Raw genomic sequence first — 13,680 nt, 5'->3', positions numbered from 1 at the left:
ACATGAAAAAAGCTTAAGGTCTAACATTAGATACCATTGTCTTGCGTTCGTTAGCCAGCTAGCTTTCTTAAACCTCAGAAACAAGGTTGAGGTCTTAGCTTTTCTGATGCAGAAAAACGATGGGCTAGTTGGAAGGAACACTTATTTTCAGCCCTAGAAACACACAGTCACATAATATTGCTTGCCTTAAGTGCAAAGAGTTGTTGAAATCATTGTGGGTTAGTGCTCGACATCCCACTGACTGAAATGACATATACTGCTCCGGAAACTGTCTTTTATTGCATTCCATTTCTTGATAAAGACAAAGCCTCATGCACTTGCATTCATAACCTTGAGGATATGTGTACATGTTGTCCAGGTTTGCCTTATCAAGGTAAACATTAGATCTTTTTAGACACATTTTGATTGGGATGTACAGTTTACATGGGTAGAAATACAATTTTAAGGTGATGTCAGATTGAAAAATTTGTGTCTGAGGGCTCTTGTATGATATCCTTAGCTGAGCTACTGTACAGTCGACATCTGAACACATGTACGACTGGTAGCAGACGAATGTGACTCATGCTTCTAGTGATAAGACATTGCTGGATTCAATTGAATGAGCAGGCTGACCTCATTTTGCTGATGTGTCAAACATCCTGAAATAACCTGTCCAGTCCTCGCCGTATCAACTCAGGCGGGACTGGACAGTAATGACTTGCGCAGAGTCTAATGATGTGGAAGAGCACAATTTCATAACCTTGGCTGCTGCTCTCTTAGTGTATGTGTGTGTCTGTCTGGATCTGTCTGGGCATTTTTTTGCCCCAGAACTGTCATTCTTTAGCAGAGGTGAGCGGCCTTCACTTCCTATTGCTGGCTGCCAATTTTCCACCATGATCCCATGATCCACTAATCCCTCACAGCTGGGCCTCTCTCCCTCTCCCTTCTCTCCCCCTCTTTATCATTCTACCTCTCTCCCTCTGTCTCTTCTACAGACATAGACGAATGTACCTTTGCTGACATCTGTGTCAATGGACGCTGCCAGAATATTCCGGGACTTTTTAGATGTGAATGTAACATTGGCTATGAACTGGACAGGAGTGGAGGCAACTGCACAGGTAAGACTTGTGGACACACCAGTTGAGCTGCCAGCCCCAGTGATGCTCTCTTTATGCCCCAGTGAGCTAAGCAAACTTGAAAGGGTGTAAAAAGAGTCGAGCAACAGCCGTTAAGAGATGAACAGCTCTCGTCCTCACAGAGGAGAAGCCACTGTCTCCTGTTGTGGCAATTAATGACTAATTAACAAGAAATGAAAAACTCTCATATGGGCCTGTTGAGGTGAAGCCATTTCAAAGACTGTTGCTTTGTCTTTCTTCCTCAGATGTCAATGAATGTGCAGACCCAACCATCTGCATTAATGGGATGTGTGTCAACATCCCTGGAAGCTACCACTGTAACTGCCCGCCAGACTTTGAGCTCAACCCCACTCGGGTGGGCTGTGTGGGTGAGAATCAACACCTTCTCATATGATATATGCTAATCATAGAACACATTCTGAAGCAAAGGCAAGACACGTCTGTGTACCTGAACCCTGTGTGTGTGTGAATGCAGACACTCGCTCTGGAAGCTGCTACCTCGATGTTCGCTCCCGAGGAGATGCATCAGAGAGCTTGGACTGCTCCAATGAGATCGGAGTTGGTGTTTCCAAAGCGTCCTGCTGCTGTTCCCTGGGCCAGGGATGGGGAAATCCATGTGAATCATGCCCCTCTGTCAACTCAAGTGAGTCAGCCCAGTCGTTTTTTTTATACTCTGTGTCATAATGCATTTTCATTTCTGTGGAAAAGACTTTTGAAAACGGGATGATACACCTCCTGATCAATTGCCGATGGATATTCTAAATGTATGGAGTCAACACATAGTGAATTCAGTGCTGTGTTTCCTGTGTACTGATGTTTTAACTTTGTTTATTCTCCTTTTGGAAATTCCCTTTGGGTCTGTTGCAACCGTCTGGCAAACGCAACCACAGCAGAAACACATTGCAGTTTAAGACATTTAACAACAACTTGCACTTCAACAACATCATCAGCGATCTAGAATTCAGGACAATGAATTGCAAGTGACACCCACCTCATGTCACAAGCATTTGTTTATCAGCTCTCATCATCTCTCAGTGTTAAGTGATAAGACACAAAAAAACAGGATTGGTTGTATTTAAATGTTATCATTACTTAATTATATATGTCGTCAAGTTTCCCATAGTTAGCTGTTTTATATGACTCCGAACTGTAGTGGAATAGGAGTATGAAGTAGCAGAAAATGTAAATACTCATGTAAAGTGCAAGTAACTCAAAAAAGTCCAATACTTGAGTAATTTGATGAAATGTCTGCTACCTTGTCAGGTACTTTCTTGCCTCGAAACCTGGAAAGTTTCTCAGTTACTCATGTCACTCTCATCCATAACTGAAGGAGTGTGGTTGTGATAAACAGAGTCAAATGCTTTGGACTGTCTTAAACGTTAGGTGCGAATGTCTGTTTCTGAAAAGGGGATAAAAGATACATTTTAAATGAAATGTCTCCTTCTGGTAAACTTACCTGGGGGTCGCTAGCTTTGATCAACAATGATGTCAGATCCTTTTATTAGTTGCTTTGTACCGCATGTCAGAGACAATCAGTCAGTCAGTTGGCACCTGTTACCTTTAAGTCCCTTGAAGTGGTTAAGGTTTTCATCTCACTGTTACAACTAGCTTTAACATGTGAAATAAACAAACCACAGACATGTACCGCAATGTAAATCAGGCCTGATATAGCTGCTCGACCAAGATACAGGCTACACACTGCTTGCGCTTGTCATGCAATGAATGTGTGTTTGCTGTAATTGTTGTTGCTGGTAAAGATGAGACAGCTCTATGCAACTTCAACTTGAAATTGCCAACAGATGGTTCAGAACATTACAGGCAATGACTCACCCTTCTGCAGCTCAAGGAAATGCTTGCTTCTATGACGAGAACAAAAACTTTTTCTTTTTCGCTTTGTAATTCTGAGTCGCTGCAGTCATGTCCGGTCCACTGGGCCCTGTGGATAACTCTTGAGATCTGAGATGGCTGATCGGGAAAAAAGCATAGCAGAGAGCGTCAGGAAACGTCTTTTTTTGGGCACCTGACCAACTGGACACGTGACTTAACTCAGTGTCTGAACATTACTGTTACTGCCAAATCCTGCAATAAAACCACCTTGATTGTGATTTGTGCGTCTCACTTGGTGCTGTGTTCTGCGTTCCAGCTGAGTACAAGACACTGTGTCCTGGAGGAGAGGGCTTCAGACCAAATCCCATCACCGTCATCTTGGAAGGTCAGACGGCAACATGCCATCAGACACACAGCTAACACACACCCACCCACAGTGCCACTGAGTGTTTCCTTTCTCTCTCTGGCAGACATCAACGAGTGCCAGGAGCTGCCAGGCTTGTGCCAGGGAGGACAGTGCATCAACACTTTTGGCAGCTTCCAGTGTGAATGTCCCAGAGGATACGCCCTCAACACAGAAACCAGAGTCTGTGAAGGTATTACACAAACACAGGTGACCTATTCCTCTCTCGCTCTTGCCCTGGGACATTTCCGCAGGAAGGAAATTGAGTCCAGCTATCGAGGCCTTCGTTCAGCAAGGACACATGGAGAGAGAGGAGGAGGGCGAAACGACAAAGAAATATTGGACCTATTTGTCCCGTAGACAACACTGCAGCTCATTGTGGCTCAATATATCTCTGCTCTAGTTCCCGTCTGTTGCTAACCCAGCAAAGCTCAGTCAGGATGATGAGACAGCTGAACGCCTAACTGTGTCCAGAGGAGGACGGCTCTGATGTGGTCAGCCCACTCCTCGGGGAAGTACGCCGAGTCCCCTGTAGACAGGCCAGAGATGAAGAAGGAAGGGAGAGACAGAGGAATGAAAGATAGGGGGGGAAAAGAGATACATGAGAAGGGTGTTTAGAAAAGAGAAATAGGGACAGAGAGACGAGGAGGAGGCGAAGGGTTAGACAATGACATGTGGCTGGCGGCATTTTAATTAACGTGTGTTTGTTGGCCAGCAGAACAAAAGCGGTTGTCTGCTCTATGAAGACCAGGACTGCACATTCACTGTAGCCTTGTTTTCACCAACCAGTGTTCAGTTCAGTCCTGTTCATTACATATTAGAGCGGTTATTTTTGCGCTTCCATTATCAAAATTTCTGGACGATCCCAATAGAGCCACTTCATGCCATCCTGGTTTTTTGTTTTTTTTTCTTGTTACTGCTGAGTTAACTAGCGCACTGATCCCATACTGACATGATGAGTTGAAACACTTTGCACCACTGATTCTACCAATCAGGACAAACAGAGCCGTCTCTGATGTAGGATTTCCTAAACTCCTGTTTTTGCAGTTGTCTTTCTCCTGTCCTAAAGAACCATACATGTATGCTGTACAAAATAGAGATGGTGAATGGGACACCCTGCAGGGCACTTTATGATGGTTTATCAACCACAGGGGCCTCCAAGAGGGCACTTTTGCGGCAGAGTCCACCAGTAGGCGGGAGATGTTGAGCGAAGGCGGATTGTCCCTAGTTAATCAGTCATGGGTGCATTTGTTCTCTCAGACGGATAAGAAGTTCATGCTAAAATATGTTGTCTGATATACTTGGATGGCTGATAATATACCTTGCTCAAGGAAAAGTCAGTGTGTGGGAGAATTCATTCTGCATTTATTTAGATCACAATCTTTTAAAATGAACATTTTCAAGTACAATAAGTTATGTGATGCCTCAACTAAAAGCATGGAAATCTGACACTGTATTCATCAAAACAGTGGAATAATTCGGTCTATCCTTCTCTACATTCAGATGTCAATGAGTGTGAACGACCAGGCATCTGTGGCCCCGGCCAGTGCTACAACACCATCGGGAACTACACATGTATATGCCCTGTGGACTACATGCAGGTCAATGGAGGGAACAACTGCATGGGTAGGTCTGCACACTCTAGCTTGTATCAATCAGCAGAATGGTAGTAATGGACTCAACTTTCTCTCACTTTCTTCTTAAAACACACAGACATGAGGAAGAGCTACTGCTTCAGGAACTTTTACTCCGACAACAGGACTTGTGATGGAGAGCTGACATTCAACATGACCAAGAAGATGTGCTGCTGCTCCTACAACATCGGCCGTGCATGGAATAAACCCTGTGAACAGTGTCCTGTCCCCAGCACCGGTGAGGTCTCGTACACACATAAGTACAAGTGAGAGCGTGAGCAACTAAAAGCGAGCGTTTTTAAAAGTCATGTCTGATGTACCTTCAGATGAGTTTGCGATCCTGTGTGGCAGTGAGAGACCAGGTTATTACATCGACATCACCACGGGACGGGTCATCGGTAAGATTTTCACACTTAAAGGTTCATTTTAGGAAACGTCAAGTTTATTTTGTTCTCATTTTATCCCCTTGTCTCTTCCTCATGTGCTAGATATTGATGAGTGCAGGGAAATCCCTGGAGTGTGTGAGAATGGAGTGTGTATCAACATGATCGGAAGCTTCAGGTGTGAGTGCCCCATCGGCTTCATTTACAACGACAAGCTGCTGATCTGCGAGGGTAAGTCCTGCAAGCTATGGAAGTTCTATTGAAGGTGATGCCAGAACATAAATTCTGTGAATTCTTTCCATTTTTTTTTTTTTTTTTACAGAAACCAAGAATTGCCATGCTTGCATTTTATTGATACTGTAATTTCAAGAGAAAGAGCTCTGTTATCTTGGCATAACACGATTCTATCATCAAGAATGAGTTTTTATTCCCTCTTATTACTTATGATGTGGTCAGATGTACCATGCCTGCATCCATAGGCTCTATTCAGACCGAGGATTTGCAACATGACGAGTTAAAACTTGCAGCTACTTGCAATGTGCCAGTCTGCGGCATTCTGAAAGCCTGCCAGTTTGCACCAATGTGAGCAGACGAGGTGGCGTATCATCTCCATAGCAATGACTCTCTACATCTGCTCCTTCAAGGCTTTTTCTATAGCTGGATATATATACTGTAGTGCCTCAAAATATGAAGGAGTATAGAGATGAGTTTTTTGCTGCAGTTGCAATTCTAGTATCCAGTAAAACAACAGGGGTGTGTGAAGTGACTGTGTGGTTGAATGCTGCATGTTGACGGTGGAGCCAAGAAAAAGCAATGTAGTCGTCAGTGTGCAGTACATTTCAATTTTAACGTTACTCAAACAGATCGATGAGGTGGTGCCCTCTTTCCTTCCTCCAGAGCTACCATCTCAACCAGCTGAAAGTTTATAACTGGCTGATTTTGCTACAAGGTGCTGATTGGCTTTATAAGCAGATGATGTGCTTTACTGCTTAAAACCATTCTCTGGCAATTTGACTTTTTCCTCATGCCAACCAGAATTATTAGCAGCCTTCTGGACAGTAACACATCTGCTATAGGTTGACCATGTGTAAGCCATAATGTAAATCACGTTAGGATAAACATTCTCACAACAATTGGCAAAAAGGTCATAAAATGTTCATACACTTTGCTGTGAAACCCTCAAACCCACCGCACAGAGCAGTGAATGTAAGAATCCTCTGAAGTCTAATATATCAAGATAACAAGATAAATGAACCTGTTATCAGGAGTAAGGGTTTCACCCGGAGATGACTGTCTTCTAACACTTCTGTCTCTGACAGATATTGATGAGTGTCAGAATGGACCCGTGTGCCAGCAGAACGCAGCCTGTCTGAACCTGCCGGGAAGCTACCGCTGCGAGTGTAAACCTGGATATCGCTTCACCCCCACTGGACAGTGTTTAGGTAAGGTTGAGGCTCTGATCAGATATGGCCTTCAGAGAGATAAAAGGTGTCAGCAGCAGTCAGATTACATGGAATGTTACTAGTGTTGTGACTGTTCACTCGACCAACAGCAGCTTAGTCAACTCCTGATGACCTCAGTGGAGATTAAAATCAGTCGAAACAGGATTAGAGAAAAGATTAGATGAGGCAGCCTGAAATCCACTGTCCTCCATGCTGATGGCACTAACTTCTTTGAGTCTCTTCGTGGACTTACGCTGTCTTACCTCCTCAAGCTGTTGTATCAAACCCAGTCGCATGAAACTCTTTGAACTGCACTGATATATGCCTAAGATAAAGCACCGGCGGCAGCACAACGACAGTCGAGCCGAGGGCAAGTTCTTCATGGTGGGCTTGTTATTAAGGAGCTTCCAGCTTTTCATGCGACTTTAAACAAAATGTGGTATGGTCAGACTCCAGTGAGGGAGAAATGAAACTGTGGCTGGAGACAATTAAATATAGTGATTAGCAGTGATTTACACTGATTTAAAAAATATGCATTGCTGCAGGGCAGGACATTAAATGGAGTATTTTAAATGGACATATTTTTAAATTTAATTTAATAACAGTTTTATTCCAAACTACTAAATCAGCATCATCGTTATTGTGTCAACGTCCCACACAGAGATAATGAGCTGTTTCCTGTCCTATGAAGCAATAAATATGCATTCATATCAGTGATTGTTTGTGGCTAGTGACAAATATCTAAATGGTCATTAAAGTACTAATAAACTTAATGAAATCAGAATAATTTTATAAGGTGACTTTTTTTAATATGTAGAGTAGCATAATAAAATTCTCAGTTCATCTCAGGTTTAACTGGAGGCGCTGGAACAGCCTGCCACAGGCCACCGGATAAACTGTGTGTGACGCACATTAAAACCCATTTTCATTCTCTGGTTTTTAATTGTGTTCAACAAATTCTTATTTTATACCATCCCATGGGGTTTAAAGCTGTCTCTATGGTAATCTTGTTTTATTTACATGTTTGGTATGCACATGTATGTCTTTACACTTGAATGTGGGTAAGTTTGTCTCTCTGAAACACCTGTTTGCTTTTTAAAGTGTTTTAAAGATTACATTTACTTGAAACATTGGTCTGGATCTCCCCAGATTTGATTAGCTTGACAAATTTAGTATGACTAATTAATACATGTTAATGTGAAACTCTAACTGGACATTTCCAGGGGATTTTTACAATATCTAATATGATTTCCGTAGCTTATAGTCACCTAGTTCTTCATGTTTTATAATAAGCCCAAATACTAATGACTGCTGATTTTCACACTGATGTCTGAGTCAAGAAATGAACTGTCAGTCATCTGTTCTTCAACTGTCTCAAGCAAGAGCCTTAACAGAAAGTGAGAGAAGCAAAATTCTTAATTGGCAATGTGTAACCACATATGTAAGATATTTTTGTATGTTCAGAAGTGGTTATAATTTTGATTTTAAGTGGGTTTGTATATTTTACAACTTTGGGACAATTGTTTTCTTTCCAGACCGTAATGAATGCATTGAGAACGCTGGTGTTTGCAATCCTGGTCAGTGCATTGACACGCTGGGGAGCTACCGCTGCATCTGCCCCAACGGCTACAAAACTACACGGGACCAGTCGATGTGTGTTGGTAAGCTGCTTTGGTTCCTATCAGTCCCTGCTTGTTTTTGGTCTCATCAGTGTTACCCAGCTTAGTGACCACTTTTCTGCTCTCCGGTTTTCAGATGTGGACGAGTGTGAGAGACAACCGTGTGGCAACGGCACCTGTAAGAACACAGTGGGCTCCTACAACTGTCTGTGTTACCCTGGCTTCCAGAACTCCCACAACAGTGACTGCATTGGTGCGTTCATCTGTGGTTATGAGTCGGTAACAGAGGAAAGCAAGAAAGCCATAGTGTTTATGTGATATCTTGTGTTGTTTGTGTGGTGAGCAGATGTGGATGAGTGTTCGACGCAGAGGGGATTGTGTCGAAATGGGCAGTGTGTGAACACCGTGGGCGCCTTCCTCTGTGTGTGCCATGACGGCTACGAGCTAACTTTAGACGGCAGACTGTGTGCAGGTAAGGAACTGGCATTTATTAGTTTTTATATTTATCTGATATTAAATCGATATCATGGTATGTAACTATATATCCTTTAAGATTTTTGACGTATCATGATATAGCTTGAGTTTAATCTTCGCTGCTTTACAGTGAAGTTACAGTTAAGTGATGTTCTGACCACACTTACCACACTGTTCTACTTGTCCTAGTACTTGTCTTTACCCACTTATGTCCACATTAGTGATGATTATCTATCAAACATCTCATTTTGTGATACTAACAAGAGTCATCCAAACAATATTTTCTCAATACCAGTATTGGCATATATGTTGTGTATTGCGGTATAGCATAAGGTATCTTTAATTCAACATACCACCCACCCCAATTTTAACGTAATATATAACTTTCACTGTATATCCTTTGTATATTTCTTTTTTTCTCAGATATTAATGAATGCGCAGTGAATCCAGGAACATGTGGCGCAGGAACTTGTCTGAATCTGGATGGCTCCTACAGGTGTATCTGCCCAGCTGGCTACTATCTCCATGAGGAAACCTGTGAAGGTACGGCGGCCTGGAGTCAGTCCTTTCTGCGTCATTATCAATAAACATAAAAAGTGACAAATGAAAACAGGAATTTTTGATGTAATAGAATATCTGCACTTCAGGTAGTGCCGAAAACAGCTACGTACATGCAACACTCCAACACACACACGCACGCACACACACACATACACACGGACGTTTATGCAAGCACAAAACACCAGTTCAGCCCAGCTCTGCTCTGTCTTCACCTCCTTCTTCTCATCAATTGCCTTGCTGCCGCAAACCGCCCCTCTTCCCCCTTTCACACGTGGGAGTGGGCTCGAGCCAGAACACTTGGATTGTTTATATAGTGGGGCTGATGAAGAGATATTCGGCAGACTTCAACACATTCCTGCTTTGCGCTCTGTTCCTGGAAGCAGGGAGGAACGGTGCTAAATTCTCAGCATCAGTAACAGCAGCAGCTGGTCACTGTGATGAGGGAACATGTGACACTACTTCAGACAAAACGCCTGTATCAACTATCCGTTAGTGAGATTACATTCTGTCTTATCAAGTGGATAGACCGTGACATGCTGCTGTGACTTCATCCGAGGCAGCACGGCAAGCTGGAATTCTGATTGTACAAACTGGATTTTAATGGATGACATTTGTAAATTTGATGCCTTTTTTTCTCTGTATGTCAGATATTGATGAGTGCTCCCAGTCGCCTGAGATCTGTACATTTGGAACCTGCTCCAACACTGAGGGAAGCTTCACCTGCTTGTGTCCCGAAGGCTTCGTGATCTCTGCCTCCGGACGCAGATGCTTAGGTAATTGTGTGTGTGTGTGTGTGTGTGTGTGTGTGTGTGTGTGTGAGAGAGAGAGAGAGAGCGAGAGACAGGAAAAGAGGCATCCATGGCGAAGTCCCATTTCCATTTTTTACCCCTATACATTGTTTTTTGAGTCCTTCCTTGCCCCTCAAAACAGAGCTACAAGGGATAGTGGTTGAGGTCTCCCACTATGAAATGGAACAACCCTTCAAGACCTTCATACGATGGCGTTAATGTAAACAGAAGTGGCCAGACATTTATAATATGCCGTCTTCAACCATGGGGATTTCTCTTGCATTGCTGTGGCAATCCTGGTTTTATCACAATGACATTTGCCATTTATTTGATAGTGACAGAAAAGCATGAATGCTCGCAATTTGTTCATAACATCCCACTATAAATCCAATTAAAAAGAACGCCACTTCGTTACCTGGTCACTAGCAGTGCTTTATAGATTAACATTAATGAAACCAATTCTGACTTTTTCTTAGAATTCTGACTTTAAACTCGGAACCTTTTTTCAAAGTCAGAACTAAAAAAAATTCTAATCATCTTCTGTAAATGGGGGAATGCAACATTGAAATGTGGGAAATATGTACCGCAAACTGTTAGCGACTGTTTTATGCTTGTTAGAAAGAAAAGGATTATGGGACATTAACTGACAAAGAGTTCTCATAACCCTCGGTTTAAAGGGCCATGTAGGCCTCCAAACAGAGGGAGGATGCATTGGGTCTGGACCTCTGGATCTTATGCATCAAGTTTTAAGTGCAAAGTGTAAATGCCAGTGTATCTGTATAGTCTGTCTCTGAGTGCTAGTGGAGACTAAGCAGCAGTGGTGCAGTTTCATGATAGCACACTGTGTTCCAGCTGGTTCTGCAGCCTCTACAAGGCCAAGGGTGGCTCTGAACAGATCACTTTTCCATTTCCTCACTAGTGTGTGTGTGTGTGTGTATGAGTGTGTGTGTGTTTATGTACATATGTGTGTCTTTAGGCTGGGCGGGGGTGCGTTGAGTCCTCTGTTAGGGAGTTCCCCCTCCAAACACTGAAGTGATGACATCATGAGTTCAGTGAGGCAGTTTACAGTTTGTATTACACTTTTCTCTCCAGTGTCAGAAGTGAGGGTCGGGGGATAAACAGGAGGAGCTGGGTGGAGAGTGAGCTACACGGGCAGTGAAGGAGATTTCTTGACAAGGATAAACCCTTTCCCACTGAGAAAACCATTGTTTTTGTTAAAAATGATGACAGACACGAAGACAATGAAGAAAGTCATGCCGTGATGAAAACCATTTGCGCTTCTCTCTGTGCACTCATTCCACTGATATTTAACATTTTTGTGATTTAATCTGTTTTTATATCATCTGTATCCCCTTAAAACCTATAATAACCCTTCCCCCAGAAGAGAAAGACGATATTATAAATTGTTATCTTAGGTATTAGGTGACAGAGAGCCTTGAGCAGTGAACACAATAGGGTGAAATTTAAACGCTACATTTTTTTATAGTTCCACACAATGTGAAAGATTTTCAGCTCATCCTATTATATTTTCCCCAAAAGCCAGTTAAACCTTTATGAGCACTTATCAGCCATTGTCTCATACCTCAGTGTGTCAGAATATATTTTGCAATTTTACATTTATGCTCCATCAAAGTAAGATTACTCAGCTCCAAACTCATTCCAGCAGCATATAACATTAGCCACCATGAGCTACAGGTTGCATCAAGCAAAGCTGTAGCTGCAAAACCCCTGAGTGTGTTCAACTGAGCCATGGTGTCTTTTATTGCTTATGAATTCAGGTTTTCCTTTGTGACAGTAATAATGTGTCATTTCTCTTTTAGTATGTTGTAGGCATCATAAAATAAATGTACCGTATGACTCTCAAGTTAAGATTCTAGAAGAGCACCTGAGGGGGAAACTTAACGCCTCACACATACTGTAAATCTTTCACACCCACAATTTCCCTTGAGAGAGGTGTCACATTTTGTCCTGATAACATCCTTTGATAACAAAACACATAAAGGAAGACACAAAAGACAAGTATGAGCTGTAAGGGGAGGGCGAGGCGAGAGGTATTCAGTTGGTTGCAGTATGAAACCTCACCACCAGATGCCACTACATCATACATGTTAGACCTTTAAACCCTAATAGCTTAAACCTCTGGAGCTTTTGGTCACCACCCAACTCCTGAGGGATGATAAAAATTCCATTGCCCCAATGCGTGATGGGAAATCATCAGACATGCTGGCTGCCAGTGGACCACATGATGTTTAGATCTTCTGACACACCTGTGTTGAGTAGCTCTGACACCCTGCTTTCCTGCAGTTTAGCTGAACAAAAGCTTAGTTTGTCAGATGCTACAGACAAATCCAATTAATGATGATGATGTTTATTAGGGAAACATGTGGAGAGACATTGGGCGATAACATGTACCATCAGTCTCTGGCCAGATTCATACTTGGGATAAATGGCATGTTTTCAGAACCACAAGGCCACAGGACTCCCCAATTAATGATATGTTTTAAATCATAATGTCATAGTGGTTTTGCAAATTTCCATAAACATGACTATTAAAAGTCTGTCACCACTATCACCAACAGCAGATTTGCGTTAATAGTATCAGACTTTTGTTTGAGTGTTGATTTATTTCAGAGTTTGATTTTATTTTATAATTAATTCAAATGTGTAATAAACTTAATGTTTTTTCCTTATTATATTCTGTCTCTGATGTAAAAAGATGCCTTAAAAGAACATTGTAGGTGACAAATGTGATGACAAACTGATTCATATGTTTCAGCACAGCTACAAAATAAGAGTGACATATGCACGTGCAGATGCACATATGCATGCACTCACACACACTTGCACAACAGCTGTGCACAGAGTACCATAAATCTCTTTTGCGGAAGGCTGACAAATCAGTTTCATGGAGGAAAGTAACATGACACTCTTTGACATTCTCCTCAAAGCACCAGGTGTTCATGTATGTGATCCTTGCCTTTGAGCCAGGTGTGTGTGTGTGTGTGTGTGCGTGTGTGTGTGTGCATACGCGTGTGTGTGTGATCTATGGTGGACAGAAAGCTTATTTGTGTTGAGTTCAGTGAAGGCCAGTGCTAGCAGGAGAGCACGACCATATGCTTCTCATTACAAGTGAGTGCCTGCCTAGTCGAGGAAGAACAAGAGCCTTCAGAGGCAGTGCGAGAGAGGAAGAGAGACTGGCAAACATTACTGCAGATATTTAGCAAACCTCTGAACCTCTGTCCTCACAACAAAACTTCACCAAAATGTTTTATAACGTTTGGTTTGATATATAATTTGGTTTAAAATATATTTTAACTATTTTGGTGTTTGGGTCATTTTAGAGTCTTATTTGTCCATAGAAACATGATCCAATTGGTTTGTCATTGGTTGTTTGTATAAATTGGACTTCAAAACAACTATGATGGTGGTTATTA

At 42.3% G+C, this 13,680-nt stretch overlaps 1 protein-coding gene across 1 annotated transcript in view; it reads left to right on the top strand.

Moving 5' to 3' along the window:
• fbn1 (fibrillin 1) overlaps positions 1-13,680 on the top strand; it is a 73,995-nt gene that overhangs the window by 44,983 nt on the left and 15,332 nt on the right. Inside the window, exons 36-50 of the mRNA XM_037094244.1 lie at positions 975-1,097; positions 1,361-1,483; positions 1,591-1,758; positions 3,259-3,327; positions 3,413-3,538; positions 4,849-4,971; positions 5,059-5,217; positions 5,306-5,377; positions 5,468-5,593; positions 6,682-6,804; positions 8,340-8,465; positions 8,560-8,676; positions 8,770-8,895; positions 9,321-9,440; positions 10,106-10,231. Of these exons, the coding sequence (XP_036950139.1) occupies positions 975-1,097; positions 1,361-1,483; positions 1,591-1,758; positions 3,259-3,327; positions 3,413-3,538; positions 4,849-4,971; positions 5,059-5,217; positions 5,306-5,377; positions 5,468-5,593; positions 6,682-6,804; positions 8,340-8,465; positions 8,560-8,676; positions 8,770-8,895; positions 9,321-9,440; positions 10,106-10,231 (1,827 nt within the window). The remainder of the gene's footprint in view (positions 1-974; positions 1,098-1,360; positions 1,484-1,590; positions 1,759-3,258; positions 3,328-3,412; positions 3,539-4,848; positions 4,972-5,058; positions 5,218-5,305; positions 5,378-5,467; positions 5,594-6,681; positions 6,805-8,339; positions 8,466-8,559; positions 8,677-8,769; positions 8,896-9,320; positions 9,441-10,105; positions 10,232-13,680) is intronic.

This window comes from Acanthopagrus latus, chromosome 4 (genome assembly GCF_904848185.1).
Source record: "Acanthopagrus latus isolate v.2019 chromosome 4, fAcaLat1.1, whole genome shotgun sequence".
Classification (NCBI taxonomy): Eukaryota; Metazoa; Chordata; class Actinopteri; order Spariformes; family Sparidae; genus Acanthopagrus; species Acanthopagrus latus.
The sequence above is the reverse complement of the archived record's forward strand: the minus strand, read 5'-3'. Positions and strand labels throughout refer to the sequence as shown.